General features: G+C 41.0%; 1 protein-coding gene across 2 annotated transcripts; it reads left to right on the top strand.

Annotated features, from left to right (window-relative positions):
- The first annotated feature begins 71 nt into the window (after positions 1–71).
- Positions 72–14,524, top strand: SAR1B (secretion associated Ras related GTPase 1B). Of its 2 annotated transcripts, none has more exons than XM_033073217.1 (7): positions 72–324; positions 4,658–4,728; positions 7,562–7,681; positions 8,466–8,531; positions 9,071–9,174; positions 9,325–9,456; positions 10,806–14,524. In XM_033073217.1, exons 2-7 carry the CDS (start codon positions 4,674–4,676, stop codon positions 10,920–10,922), a joined length of 594 nt encoding a protein of 197 aa, XP_032929108.1. In that variant the 5' UTR covers positions 72–324; positions 4,658–4,673; the 3' UTR covers positions 10,923–14,524. The 2 variants fall into 2 exon arrangements, with proteins under 2 accessions (XP_032929108.1, XP_032929107.1); XM_033073216.1 differs by having other exon boundaries at positions 72–386.
- The last annotated feature ends 327 nt before the right edge of the window (positions 14,525–14,851 follow it).

The following is a 14,851-nucleotide window of genomic DNA, read 5'->3' as shown; positions in this document are numbered from 1 at the left end:
ACACGTGGCACTTCCGGGAGCGGCGCTGCGGCTTAAAGGGGCGGGGCCAAAGGCGGGGCCAGGGGCGGGGCTGGGCGGGCACGCGGAGGGACGGAGCCGAGCCAAGCCGAACCGAACGCTGACGAGTCACACCGAACCGAGCCGAGCCCAGCCGAACTAAGCCGAAGGCAGCCCGGCCGAGACGACGCCCGCCCATCCGAACACAGCCGAGTACATTCGAACATAACCGAGTACATCCGAACACAGCCGAGTCCACCCGAGTGTGTACGCCGCGGGCGCCGGTGCCGGAAGAAGCCGCGGGGGGCGGAGCGGGCGCAGCCGCGGGTGAGTGTCGGTGTCGGTCGGCATTGGTGCTGCTCGAGTCCCGGAGCACCTCAGGCTCGGCGGTGGGTGAGCGGGCTGGGCGGTGCGATGTCTGTTCTCCCTGGCCGGAGGGGGAACCCTGCAGGGTGCTGGGCCGTTCCCGTGTCCTGCTGGGAGCGGCCACCGGCCTGCGGCGGGGCCTGGCCGGGGGTCCCTGCACGCCCCCAGGAACTGCGGCCTGCGCGGGGCCGCGGGCAGCGCGCCGCGAGGGGCTTGGGGCGGGCCCTGCCTTCTCTCCTATCCCTTCCATGGCCTCCCTCTTCTTTTCGCCTCGGCACAGCCCTGGGACTGCTCGGGCCGGTCCGTGAGGCTGTCACGGTGCTCGCAGGTCCCGAGCAGCGCTGCCTCAGTGGGTCTGCGATGGTGAGGTGCGTTAAGTAACCCCATAACCCACAGATGCCCTGCAGCTCCCTGGGCAGCCGTCTTCCACCTTGTATCGACGTGGCAATACTTGTTTGAAGTATTGTTCTATCTTCAGAAGTCAGTGCTTTTAAGGGTTTTGTTCATAAGTCAGTGAATGGTGCAGCAGCCCTGCAGTGAGGATGTGCTCTGACAGCTGGGTTTGGTGAGCCAGGGCTGGCTAAACCTCTGCATGAGGTGCCCTTAGGAACTCGTGTGTGGTAGTGGTATCTTCACAGATCAACTCTGCTGTCTCAAAAACGAGTTGCTGTCAAAAATTATTAAAATACTTAAAGAAGGTCTATGCTGTTACCTCATTTTCTAACTGTGCCTTTCCTCAGCTTCTAAAATACAATATCCAAGTGCAGTTTCAAATCAAAGAGTAAACTGTGTTGTAGAATCTCAGTTTATCCCCTGAGTTTCCTAGGGATTTTGACTTTTGTTTCCTGTAATACTTCATAATGTTACAGTGATCATGCGTGAAATTATAACTTTTAAGTGATCATGTTTACATCCTACTTGAAATACTAAAAATATACCCTTAGCAGTAGGCTCTAAGCTGTTGCTTGCAGATTGTGGTTTCAGACTGAACTGTGGCTGAGGCACAGGTTAGGTGCTGTCCAGCTGGACTGAGATTTCTTCCCTGGCTCTTGTGACAGTCCCCACACAGGTGTAGCACAGTGTGTTCCCGGTTCATGTAAGACTTGTTCACTTGGGTGTCACTGGTTTCTGTTTCCTAGTTGTTCCATAAAGGCATTTAAAACTCTCTCTAAAAGCCTGATACTGTCTTTTACTGCACCTTCGAGAGGCTTTAGAAGTCAGTGCTGTCCTAAGGTTTGGAAATGAAATGATGAATTTTTAGCTAGAAAAAGCGCAAGTTGAGTGTAGGAGGAAAAGAATTCCTAGTTTTCAGAAGATAAAAGATATGTGAGTGAGTTTGCTTGCTAGTCCACACTGTCAGCAGCTTTCCCTTCAGGAGGCCACGGTATGGGAATTCCTCATGCTTCACACCTACATCCTTGGTCTGTGCAGTGGTGGACCTGGCTCCACAGGAGCAACTGGGTGATGCTTTGCTGATGAAATAACACTGGGGTTATGGGGACATTTTTCAGTGGTGGACATTTGTCACTGAAGTGATGCTAGAAAGTTAACTTTGGTATGTTTGTAGTGGAGACACAGTGAGTTGTAAAAGTAGTTGATATCAAAAGACTGTCTTGGTCCAGCACAGCTTTTCATTCAAAGCTTTTGTCCGCTTCCAGTGGATTATTTTCAAATCAACCATTAAAATAGTATCCTCGTCTCCATTAGGGCTTGTGAACAGTGTTTGCTGAGTCTTTGTTGTTCTGGCTTTCATGGTGTTTTTAATGTGAGCCTGAGAGTTTGAGTCTGTGTATATCCAACAGCCTCAGCTCTTCCCTGAATTTGCTCTCAGCATAACAACTTTCAAAACCAGAGCAGAGCCACTACGGTTTTGTAATGCTTTGATTTGACACAGCTCTGAATTGTATAGTTACTTTTCCTGTGTGATAAGAGTAGATTTAATATCTCTATTCAAATATTACCTGTGTGCTTTACAATTAGCTGTCCATTTTTTTCCCATTTTGAAAGTGTTTCCCTTTAATTGCTGCCAGCTGATATGGAGGGTGTTTTGGGAGGATTTGGATAGCTCTGTTTCCAGCACCACTTTTCCTATGGTGGTGGAAATTGAACCGGTGTTAATGCCACTTCAGCTGTTTGTAGAGTAATCCTGTTCTCAGGTTAATCATTTGAATCTCACCCCTTAAAGTTTTTTCTGTAAAACATGAAGATTGTTTTGGTTGATGTTTTTTGTAAACCTGAGTGTAATAGATGAAACAGGTTAATACAACTGAACACTGAAGTTATTCTCACCTCAGTAATCTGAGCACTTCTCTTACATCATGCTGTTTGCCCTGATTTGCAGGTTATTTGAGTCGATCATTTCCCTAAGCACCACAGAGGCTTTTCTTGATTGGTATTTTGCTCAAGCAATAAATAAATCTGCTGACGTGTGTGTTCTGCCATGTTTGCTTATTCTTGACCTTTGATTTTTAGCCATGCAAGGGACAGTTTCAGTCATGACGTTGTGTAACTGGGTGTTTATGCATTGACAGTCATATTTGATTTGTATTCTTAAAAATTGTGCCTGTTGCAGCTGCTGTGTTGTTCAGAGTAATGTAGATGTGGTTAAAGGTTTAAGGGTTAGTTGTGACGAAACCAAGACACCTGGTGCTTCATCATCTGAACAGATTTTGTTACAGTGCAAGCGAAGGTCATTAAATATTCAGTCCTCTTTCCACATTATCTCTGTTTGATGTGCCTGTTGTTGCGTAGCAAAGAAACTCTTTGTCATGAGTGTAGTCGCTATGACAGATGCCTGGATTTTGGGCCAGTTCAGACCTGTGTTTTGACTCCTGTGTGCTGTGTTCCAGGCTCAGAGCTGCCCTGAAGTCCTCTTGTGATGCCCCTAGGTAGCCCTGCAGCTTCTAACCAAGTGTGGTGAGAGCCTGTAGCAGTGTGGATGCCCCTGCCAGCTGTGTTTAGCAGTGCAGTCCAGTTTTTCTAGGGCAGTGAGACTCAGTGTCTGCAGGGGTCATGCATTCCAGTAGGAATTAGCTGGCTAAAGGCTTCTAAGGGTGTTGCCCTTTAGTCTCCCAGAGAACTAAAATACTCTCAGTTCACTATGTCAAACTGGTGCTTTCAGTGTGATTTAGAGTACAAGTTTGATGAGGAGGGAGCTGGGGAGGCTCAGGGGGAAACCTCATCACACTCTAAAACTCCCTGACAGGTTGTAACCAGGTCAGGGTTGATGTTTTCTCTCAGGTGACAAGTGACAAGACAAGAGGAAACAGCTTCAAGTTGTTTGCCAGTGAAGATTCAGATTAGATATTAGGAAAAATTTCTTCACTAAAAGGGTGGCCAAGCCCAGGCACAGGCTGCCCAAGGCAGTGGAGGATTCATCATCTCTGGAAGTGCTTAAAAGTCCCGTGGATGTGGCCCCTGGGGGCTTGGTTTAAGTGTTGAACAGGGTGGTGCTGGGCTAACAGTTGGACTCAATGATCTTAGAGGTCTTTTTCAACCTTAATGATTCTATGATTATCCTCACTTTAGATAAGGAGGAAATTAAGATGAAAGTTAGGAAATCAATCGCTTATGGCTACGCAATGAACCTAGTACTGGCTCTCTGCTCAGCCTTCTGTTCTTTAATCTAAGATGAAAGAATTCAATGGGAAAATACAGGGGTCTGGTGTTTTTTTTTTAAACAAAACCTTTCCATTTGAGGTTTGAATTGTGGCAACCTGTGCAGGACAATACAGGAGGTCACTGTCTTTGAAGGGTAATGCCAGTGCTTTGTGCCAGTGCTTGGTAGTTGTTTTCCATAACAAGCCAAACAGGCAGGTTCTGTGTGGACAAGGATTTATTTGGTATCAATCTTCTCTAGATTCATTCTCCACTAAACTTCTTCAGCTCTTACTGCCTCTGCTTTGAACCCCAGCAGCTCCCAGGCATGGCTGGAGCACTGAATCTGCCCTGATATCCCTCTAGTGCCCTCTCTGAAGTGCCACCTTTTCCCAGTTGGAAAGTGAAAATCCTCTTTAAAATCTTCAGTTGATCATACCTTCAACAAATTGTACTTTGAATAAAATTATTTTTACTTCCTGCAAAGACTTCAGTCCGTGTAGTGTTTTCCCAAGGGAGGAGAAAGTCTTTGCTGTTGTCACTTAGCTGGTCTATGATACAATTTACCAAAACTAAATTTATTTTCTTTTAATTTTTAACACAGGATATTTAATTACTTCTGTTACCTATAAATATTTTACAATGCTTAATGTGCTGTTCTGACAGAACTTAAATGCATGTTTTCTCTTTATTTCAGACTATAAGATTCAGATATGTTCCTATTTGATTGGATTTACAGTGGTTTCAGTAGTGTATTGCAGTTTTTAGGTAAGTCATTATTGTTTGGGGCTTTTCCTTTCTGCTATTCTTGTGTAAAATATTTGTTCACCTCTGTTATCTTCAAATAAGACTGCTGGGCAAATAATAATATTTGGTTTGGTATACATTCAGTAACACTCAAACAAAAGTTTCACTTATCAATACTGAGCATTTCCAGAGTGTGCTCTCCACTCCATCTTACATTAATCCTTCTTGACAAAAATTGCATTTTGTTTCATTATCATAATAGGTTGGACTTTTCTAATCATACTGCATTTAAACTGGTGTAATTCAGTTGGCTTTTATGGGTCTTCTGATTTTTCTCTGCTGTAAGGAGAAGGAGCTAAACTCAATTATTTTAATTCAGTCTTTTTGCGCATGAGGATATAATTTCAGAATCCAGATAGGAGGGACTGTCTACAAAAAGTTAGTGCCAGATATTGAGGCCTTTTCTCATGTTCAGCAGTGCATCATTCTATGATTTTTTTTGTTCTGTGCCACAGAAATCAGTGTGAAGCTTTACTGGCATCTACTTAAGACCTCAGAAAATTATTCTGTGGCCAAAAGGTCTGCAATCCATATCAGTTCAGGGTGAAAAAACCCACAACCACGAGGAGAATTAATGTTAGGATACTGAATAAAGGATCAGAAGTTGCAGATCCTATAGGTAAAAGGCATAATTTCCAAGTTTGAAAGACTTTATTGAAGTGGTCAAAAAGCATTTGAGGCTAAGAAGTCATAGCAAGCTGTGCCACCTGCCTTTTATCAGTTGAAAGTTGAAAGTTTTGTACTGAGTGTCAGACCACTGGCCTGCTATCAAAATGTTAGCCAGTGAACTTTTAACCAAGTTGACTAATCTTTCTTATCTCCTCTTCCTTAACTGCACAGTGATTACTGTACACTGGCTTGCTCTTCCATTCCTGTCTATGCAAAGGCTAATTCTGCTGAAAGACAGAGGTGCTTGAAGTAACTCCCTTTTGTATGTCCCTCTTTTTCTAAAAGAAACACTTTGTCTTTGCATTCTTCGTTCTACTTGGAGTTGAAGAAGGCAGATTGTAACATTTGGGAAACTCCCACAGTTCCCTGTGCTGTCCTGTCAGAAGGCTAATAGGATCACTTTAGGAAGAGCATCTCTGCACAAGTATACTTTTGGAATGCACAAAAACATTTTTTAATTTGTACATATATATAAAAACTCAGGTCTTGATGTAGCCAATAGCTGAAGTATGGCTACTTAGTCTGGTTAGTCTTGTGTTTCTCTGAAAGACATTTGGGAAACTTGAAATGTTTTGATGAAACCAGCAATGTCTGACTGGGAATCAAAGACTCCTGCATGTGCAGGCTGAGAGTGGCAAAAATATTATTGTTTTCCTATAGGTTACTAGAGTTCCATTTAACTCATAAGGTCAGTGTGAACTGGAGTTTCTCCTGTAAGTTACTATATGAAAATGTTTGTCCTCTTCTTTCTCTGTAAACATTAACACTTTGTCTTCCACTCTGTAGTTTAGTAGTTAATATATATGGGTGTGTGAGAAGGTGAGTTTGGGAATTTAGAGTTGTTGTATTTGAAAGAACTGTGAAGACACTCTACAGGACCTGGAGTTATAAAGATCATGAATGAAATAAGATGAAGAATAGGAGAGATTATTCATTCCTGCAAGTTACAAAACATGTCCAGCTGGAATGTGGTCCCTGAGATTAGCTTAAAGGGCGAGAGAGAGGTGAGCAAACAGCAGTGGTGTAAAGGTCTGCTGGGCAAAGGTGCCTCTGCCCCTGCAATGCCGCGGCATCAGCGAGGCTGGCTGAACATCCAACATGTCAGGATAGGACATTACAGAAGATATGGTTTTTTTCAGTACAAAACAGGATTGATTTTTTGGTTTTAAATTTAATTTATCTTAATGTTTTACTTTGAATATTAATGAGTTTGAAGCAATGAAAGCTAATTCTGGCAGAGGATACAGTGTTGACAAGTTGTAAGAGAATTGCCCTTTGATAATCCCCAATTTAAGAAAATATGGTCTTCGTGTTTTAAACATCTTTCCTCTACTTCATAGCAACTGTTGCATTTCTGGGGTTATTAGTGGAGGGGGAGAAGAAAGGCAGAAGGCATTTTTATAAAGATGACAGCCAATGAAAAATAAAATTTCTTATTCCTGTTAGGATAGCATTGTCACATGGGACAAAGTGTGTCAGAATGCCCTAATGATGGCATTCAAAATGTAAGACAAGTTTTCCTGGGGGTATAGGTAAAAGTTACTTTTAATCAATATTGAAGAATTCATACACAAATTATGGTTATTAATGTTGAATCCAGTTTCTCTGTGTTACTCTGATTGAGGTCTGAGTTTTCCTTTTGTCTCGGACGAGTGTTTTACTGTAACTGGCAGTAGCTGAACAGAGTTCAGGTTCAGGATGGTGCATGGTCCACAGCCTGCTGTTAATGCTGGGTCTCTGCCCACCTGTGCCCACCTGTGAGCAGAACTGTCCTTTTGCTGGGGCAGAGTAAACTACTCTGGCATTTAGTCCTGTTCTGCCATGCTATTCCTAAGATAATGCAATGCATTTCCGTGACACATTCGCACCAACTGTGTGTCTCTCCTGCTCCTGCCAAGCATCCTGTAAGCTGCATGTTACCTGGTGGAGCAGGCTCATGGTAAGTGGGAATGTCATTTGTATGACATGGGTAAAGGGCACTGATAAAAGTGTGGTGGAGTTTGCCTGGTCTGTATTTTGTACCGTGACTGTAACACATTGTACCGAGGAGCAAAATCATCTCTAGTGCTGAAAATGAACTCCTGCTGGTTGAACTGATTAATCACTAGGTCCTTTTTTGTTTTAGGACTGTACAAGAAATCAGGTAAACTAGTGTTTCTTGGACTGGACAATGCTGGAAAAACTACATTGCTGCACATGCTCAAAGATGACAGACTGGGACAACATGTCCCCACGTTACACCCCAGTAAGTTAATAGTGCTGTTCCTTAGCTAGAAAGCATTTGAAGAATTGCAAGAAAAGCAGGATCTTATTATATATCATAGAACCACCAGTGCAACTGGGGAGATACAAAGGGATTTTTGGGATTACAATCCATGGATAGTTCAAATAATCTTAAAAATACTCTGTGTGTAGGATTGTTCAGTGTGCTATATTTAAAATTAAAAGGTGAATAACAAGCAGAACAGAGAGTTTGTACTATAGAAGCTGCAAGAAATAGGAGCTAGCAATTTTTGGGAACAGCTTCTCTGTATAATTGGAAAATCAGTGTTTGTGTCTCAGAGGTTGCTTGTGTAATTGTTATCCTGGTAACCTTGCAGGAGAAAAACTTCAAGACAGGTTGAAAATGTGGATTGGGGAAGTCCAGTAAGGAAGTGAGAAATTGGAAAAGGATGTGAAGAGGAGAAGCCTTGAACAGTATTGAAAACAAAATGCCAAATGCAAAATCTTTTTTGCAAACCAGATGCCAGAGCCAACTGTTGTTTGTGTAATATGTAGGGATAAATAGTGTAGGAATACTCTGCTGTTCTTAGCATTGTAGATATTTCACACATGCCGTAATGGTTAGTGACATTTTGGTGATACACATATGTAGCATTGATTTTGAGAGAATGTATTGCTCCCATTTTCTTTTTGGATTACAAAATACTGGAAAGAACCAAAAGAAAGTAAAATCTACGTGCTAGAAGGCCAGACTTTTCCAAAGCACTGCATAATTTTCACCTAGAACATAATTCTGTTATTTCCAGCTTCAGAAGAGCTGACAATTGCTGGCATGACTTTCACTACCTTCGATCTGGGTGGACATGCTCAAGGTAAGAGCGTGTCTCTGAACGGGGCTGGAGTTTGCTTCCAATCAGAAAGACCAATCAGAAAAAGGCCCTGCTGCAGAGTCTGACTTCCCACACTCTTCTGTGATAGCATAAAAGACGTTGGCTGCTCTTTTGCCCATCTACACCATTTATCACAAATCACAAGATTGGCAAGAGCTGTAGTAGAGGAGAAACTTTTGACTAATACTGTGAGGAGAAGTTCTGTACTTTGAATTCCTTATATTTACCTTCAAACTTACCTATGTTGACATAGTTCTTGGGGAAACAAAAAACGTTTCCATACATCAGCATTCATGTGGGATAGAACAGTGGTAACATTAGAGAGAATTATAATTTTGCTCTGTTATTTCAAGCTTTGTAAAACATGAAATTGCATCCCAAAGACTGGCAACATACGTTAAGAATTAAAAAAAAAAAGATTAATAAACCCACACACACCTGTTGCTTCTTAATTACCAATGTGCATCACTCTGTATTTGGAGATAATTTCCTTTTATTTTTATTTCTTATTTTCCATGTAGCTCGCAGAGTGTGGAAAAACTACCTGCCTGCAATTAATGGTGTTGTGTTCTTGGTGGACTGTGCAGATCATGAAAGATTGCTTGAATCAAAAGAAGAACTTGATGTAAGTTTAACTGAGCTTTTGAAAGTTTGAACTTCTAAGAACTAAGCTCAAATGCCCAACAGACCTCTGCTGCCACCTGCAAGTGAGCAGTAGTGATTTGACCTTCTGTATTCTAAATTAATCAGTCCTCCTTTCTCCGTTCCTTTGCAGTCACTAATGACAGATGAAACTATTGCTAATGTGCCTATCCTAATTCTTGGTAACAAGATTGACAGACCTGAAGCCATCAGTGAAGAGAGGTTACGAGAGACATTTGGTCTGTATGGCCAGACAACAGGAAAGGTATTGCTCCTTTTCCTTCGTTGACTCTGGTTTGCTCCAGCTATACAAAATAAATGTTTTTCCAGTTTATAAAGTACTTAGTACATAATGACAGTATATAGAAGGAATCCCAGAGTCTGTGTGTGTGTGTTAGATGTATATCTACTACAACTTGTTATATTGTTTTAATGTCACGTTTTTTCAGAGAAAATGTATTTGTATCTAGAATAATTTTTAGTATTTCAACTTTCTTATGCATTATTTTTAAAGTTTTCAGAGACTATAGTTATAGAGCAAATTATAAGAGAAAACTGAATAGAATCTTTTAGGGACTTTTCTCATTTCAAGTGCAAGCTTTAATAATTTTCCACCTAACGTATTTGCCTAAAGCTTAGAAATAGATTTACACCATTGTAGAAGTCGAAGTTTGTAGGTTGTGAGAAGGAAAAAGTTCCTACTGGCATGCGTAGCAACAAGGCGATTTTTTTCATACTTCAACTTCTGATAGCATTAGAAACATGCTCAGTGTCCTTGGCCCTTGGAAAGTAACCTCCCTGCAGCTGACGGAGTTGTTCCACTGTGGCTTCCAATCACAGCTCCCATTAGCTGACTATGCTGAGGGACCTGCCTTGCAATTCACTCTTAGGTGCTTCCCTTAAAAGTTCAGTGCCAGAGTTTAGGTCAGCCAGGAACAAATCTTTACTTCCTTGTTTGCTGCATTTTGCCCTCTTGTTTTCTGGTCTTTACACTGCATGTATTTGATGAGGCATGGACACAACTGTGAATCTCCAGTTGAACAGCAGCTTTATTGCATTGTGCTGATCTTGGCAAGCAAGCACCTTGCACCCTTGCTTTGGTCAGTCCTAAAACTTGTAGCAAATGGGTTTTTTTATCTCGTTGGAAAACTGTTGCAAATAGAGAGGGAACTGTGACTGAACATCAGATATAAGCTCTAAAATTCTCTTTGCATGTTAGCTGTTCCATTCTGGTTTCACGTACTTCCCCCTCTCCAGTGTGGATGCACATGACAACGTGCATAGTGTATTTCTTGTATACAAGTTACTGAGATTAAGGTCACATGTTCTGGTCTCTCTGTGGAGGTGTCAAGCCCAGAGGAGCTGGGGATGCCCCATTCCTGGAAGTGTTTTCATGCCAGTTTGGACAGGGCTTGGAGCAACCTGGTCTGGTGGCAGGGGTTTGGAATGAGATTAGCTTTAAGGTCCCTTCCAACCCAACCCATTCTATGATTTTAGATTAATTTATTTTCCAAAATTCCAGTGTCAAACACGAGTTAAATAAGGGCATTCTGTAGAAGCAAATGTCTATGTGGAATAGATGTTTATTAAGGGAATGTTTGTGTCTCCCTGCAGGGCAGCACACCACTGAAGGACCTGAATGCCAGGCCCCTGGAGGTGTTCATGTGCAGTGTGCTAAAGAGACAAGGCTACGGGGAAGGGTTCCGCTGGATGGCCCAGTACATCAACTGATCCCTGCCAAAATCACAGCAGCACATCCTGGCCCAGGTCTCAGTGTTGTCTGCTCCTTATTTGATCCCTCACTGTATGTAACTTGAATTCATTTGACTATTCAATTTTAAAAATACACATTTTTAGCTAATTATATCATTGATGCTAAATTGTAAGTGTGAAGATTGCAAAATTATTTCAAGCAAGTTTGTAAATTTAAATACCACAACCTGTGAGCTTTCTAATCCCATGCAACATCCTTTTGCAGCTTTTAATTTAATGAGTCTCTAGCACCATTTTTGGTCAGAGCAACTTTCCATTGCAGTATGTTTGAATGCACTTTTTAACAGCTGAAAGCGATGAACATGTGAAAAATATTTAATGCTTATGTTAAATTTTTTATGTACTTTTTTGAAACTGGTTTTATAACTTTAGAGTATATAACCATCTTTCAAGGAATAATAAATAATTACCTAATGGATAATTGCATGATGCCTTACAGTTTTCAATAATACACTTTCTTATGCAACGTCATGCAATAAATTTAAATCCAGTTTTTGGCATCTTTAATGGGAAATGTTTCATTTTAATGTGTCTTAACTAGTGAGGCTGATCTGAATAGGTGGGATATTTTCATGAAACACAAGCAGGCCACAAAGTAGTTTCACTGTAGGTTAGAGTAAGGTGGTTTTTTTCAGACTACTAAATTGTATTTATTTTAGGATTTTCCATAGTAAAGGAAAAATCTACTGTGATGCCCTTATAATTACCACAAAGACAAATAGTGAAAATTAGCTGTGCCAAAGTAAATCTCAAACTAATGACAAAAGTGGTCTTAACCTACTGGTCTCTTGAATTAAACCCCTGATGTGACACAAGAAATACAGTTTCTTTTTGAAGAAAATAACAATACCACTGCACTGTTTCCAATTTCATTCATTTTTGGGCCTGCCAGAAGACTTGCCCATGAAATTTCCGGGAAAAAAATGTGTTTCCATTGCTACTTTTGAAAATGTAGCAGCTCACACCCATGGGCCAGTTTTATTTTTGGTATTTTGAACTGGGACAAGATGGATTCTTTTACGTGGTTTTGCCCTGAAACCTGGCCAGTGTGGCAGCTGCTGGCTGCCCAGGGCACGCACTTCTGGGGTAAAATTCAATCCCTCTTTCCAGTTTCTGACTGCTTTTCCCTGCTTCAGAGTGTTAATTCCCCAAGGAGAAAGCAGATAATCTTTGAAGAAAGGGTGTTGCAGCACATTTTACTGATCCTGACTGGGAGCTGTAGTTGGTGCTTTCTTGTGCTGGGCATGTTTTACTCCTGATTTGCTGAATGAAGGTGGGGATTCAGCCCTGGAGTCACCATTTCACTATGATGGGTTTGAGTTTCACTATGTAGTTTGTATTGTCCTTGTACAAATACAAACCACTGCAAGTTGTACTGAATCCCTTTTACTTCCTGTTGTACATCTTCTTCAAAATATTTTAGGCCTTACGTTTCCAATATCCATGGCAGCAAATATATTTCCGACTTGCTTCATTTCACAAATAACTTTCTCTTGACCTCTGGGCTTGAATCTCAGATTTAAAGGCTGTAGGTACAAAGCAAATAAATGAGACTTATTCCTTGCTCAAACCTGAGCTGGTATGATTGAATATTGATGATCAGTTCCCCACAGTCCTAGATTGTGCATCTGAATAATTCAGAACCTAATTAATATAAATTGTAAATGAAGTTTATTACTGTAGAATCACATGCAAAGCACTGAGCCCAGTTTCTGTGTGGTGCAGTACAGTGCGAGGGCATTGGATGAATTTCCAAATGCCCAGCATAGAGAATTCTGCATTTAAACTCGTGCTCAGCTGTAGAATGGTGTCTCTGCATAAATCCAAACTGGAGGCAAGAAGTGGCCTCTCACCACTACATGCCTTTTGTGTTTTTTCCTCTGGCTTTTTCTGATGATGGTTATAATGCAGAGAACTACAGATAAATCACTAGATGGTGTAAATATTAAAAGTACTACTTGCAGAGTCATATTGTGGTGTTGATGTGAGGGATTGGGGACTGTGTTGCCTGTGCTTATGGAAATGAAGCTGGAGGTGGAGATGTTCTGCTGCACTTCCACAGGCTGATCCATTGCATGGACGTGGAGGGGTCCTCTTCACCTGCTCTTCCAACCAACTGTGAACAACAGCACTAAAGAAAGGGGTAATCCTATTAAAAAACTAATAAGGAAGGGAGGTGATGGTGCTTAAAAGTGTGTGTTAAGAATAATTCCCAGTGTTGTGGAAACGCTCTTGATTTCCTGGTTTCTGCTGTGGGATGGTGGCTGAAATGTGATTGTAATAAGGGCATGAAGAAACCTGGAAATTGTGTTATCCACCTGGGTATGTTGTTGGAATAGGTGATCAGTGCTCAGTGAAATACATAACTAATCTTGCTCTGCTTCATTTCATTCAGCAGAGGAAGGACCTTTCTTCTGTAGTTTGCATTCTGTTGCGCACATGAATGTGAATGAGTGTTGTGTGTCTTTGTGTGAAGACTTCATTAATAGACAAATATACTGATGAGGAATTTCCTGGTGGTTCTCATCCCCACCCCCTCTGTATCTCCCTGGCCAATTATTTTTGTTTTATTCCTATGACTGTGACCAGTCTTGCTTCAAAAAAAGTAGTGTTCACATTTGGGTCTGACTTACGTGAAATTTTTTTTTTGCACTCTTGACTATGCAGATTTCAATTGAACATCACTTTAAAACAATGTGAAAAAGAAAACTCATTAATAAATATGTTATTTATTAATTGTCTCATTTTGTTTTTACATTGCAACAGTTCCTTAAGAGAAATGAATGCAGATTTCTAAGATCTTAATAACTAGTTCTGACAGTGGCCTGTATTTCACAGCAGTGACCCCAGCTGCTAGCATCTCTGGGTTGAATAAGATTTCTTTTGTTTGGATGTAATTAAAATTGCAGTCTAATATGTATTGTATAACTGAGATATGATTGCTGTATTTCAGTCTTGGTTTAATACATTTTTCGGCAACAATTATTGGCATTGGAGATGGGAAAACTCTCCAAGCTTTCTCATTTATTCTCTACCAGATCAGGATTATTTCTGTGTTCAGGTCCTGATTATCATGTGCCAAAGGTGACCTGTGGCATTCATTGGAGTACAATACCTGCATACATGGGAGCTTTATGTTTTGATAATTGGATTTGAGCATCAAATAGAATGTTTGGAATTCACTTACTATAAATAAAGTCAGTTCAGAAAAATGATGGAGGTGGTCTCCAATCCCAGTGAATTCACAGGTCTGCTGGAGGTCAAATTTTTCTTCTCTTGTTTGTCCTGTCAAAATATTTGGTTGTTACCAACCAAAGTCCAGTGTTTCTGTTGACTACAACGTGCACACAGTTAGGTCACACTATTGTTAGTTGTGGACTAAGGAGTTACATTTGAGCCTCATCCACTGGTGTCAGTGGGGACAGTAACTTCCTTGCACATGGACAAACCACTCTTTGCACTGGTGTTTCTATTCTGAAGTGTGAGTGCTCTAAATGTTGAAAAGTGTAATTTATATAATAAACTGCAGAAGAAAAGCTAAAGATGAAAGTGTTCTTTAACATGTTGTCTGTGCATTTTTATTGTGTTATCCCATCCTATGCTGTTGAAATACAAGTATTTGGAATAGAAAATAAAATTTTACTTGAAATTTGAAGGAGTTTTAAATAGGTAGTTCATGTCAAATCTTATCAAAATCAGGAAAAAGGTGTGCTCAGTACATGGTTGAGGAGTGAGTTTGGGTTTTCTTGGGTGGGTATATAGTAATAGTTCTGTCTCATTTTTGCTCAACTTCTGTTCACAGGTGTATGGAAAAAAATTCTCTATCTGGAAACTCTTTGAACATGGAAAAAAATCACATTTCCTTTGCTGCAGTTCTAAAATAAGAC

Source organism: Catharus ustulatus, chromosome 15 (genome assembly GCF_009819885.2).
Source record: "Catharus ustulatus isolate bCatUst1 chromosome 15, bCatUst1.pri.v2, whole genome shotgun sequence".
NCBI lineage: Eukaryota > Metazoa > Chordata > Aves > Passeriformes > Turdidae > Catharus > Catharus ustulatus.
The sequence above is the reverse complement of the archived record's forward strand: the minus strand, read 5'-3'. Positions and strand labels throughout refer to the sequence as shown.

What these genes read in the sequence shown, in the direction of transcription:
- SAR1B (XM_033073217.1), top strand. Translation starts at nt 4,674, where the DNA reads ATGTTCCTATTTGATTGGATTTACAGTGGTTTCAGTAGTGTATTGCAG. An exon ending in TCTGGGTGGACATGCTCAAG is followed by an intron (nt 8,532 to 9,070) that starts GTAAGAGCGTGT and finishes TTTTCCATGTAG; the next exon opens with CTCGCAGAGTGTGGAAAAAC. An exon ending in AATCAAAAGAAGAACTTGAT is followed by an intron (nt 9,175 to 9,324) that starts GTAAGTTTAACT and finishes GTTCCTTTGCAG; the next exon opens with TCACTAATGACAGATGAAAC.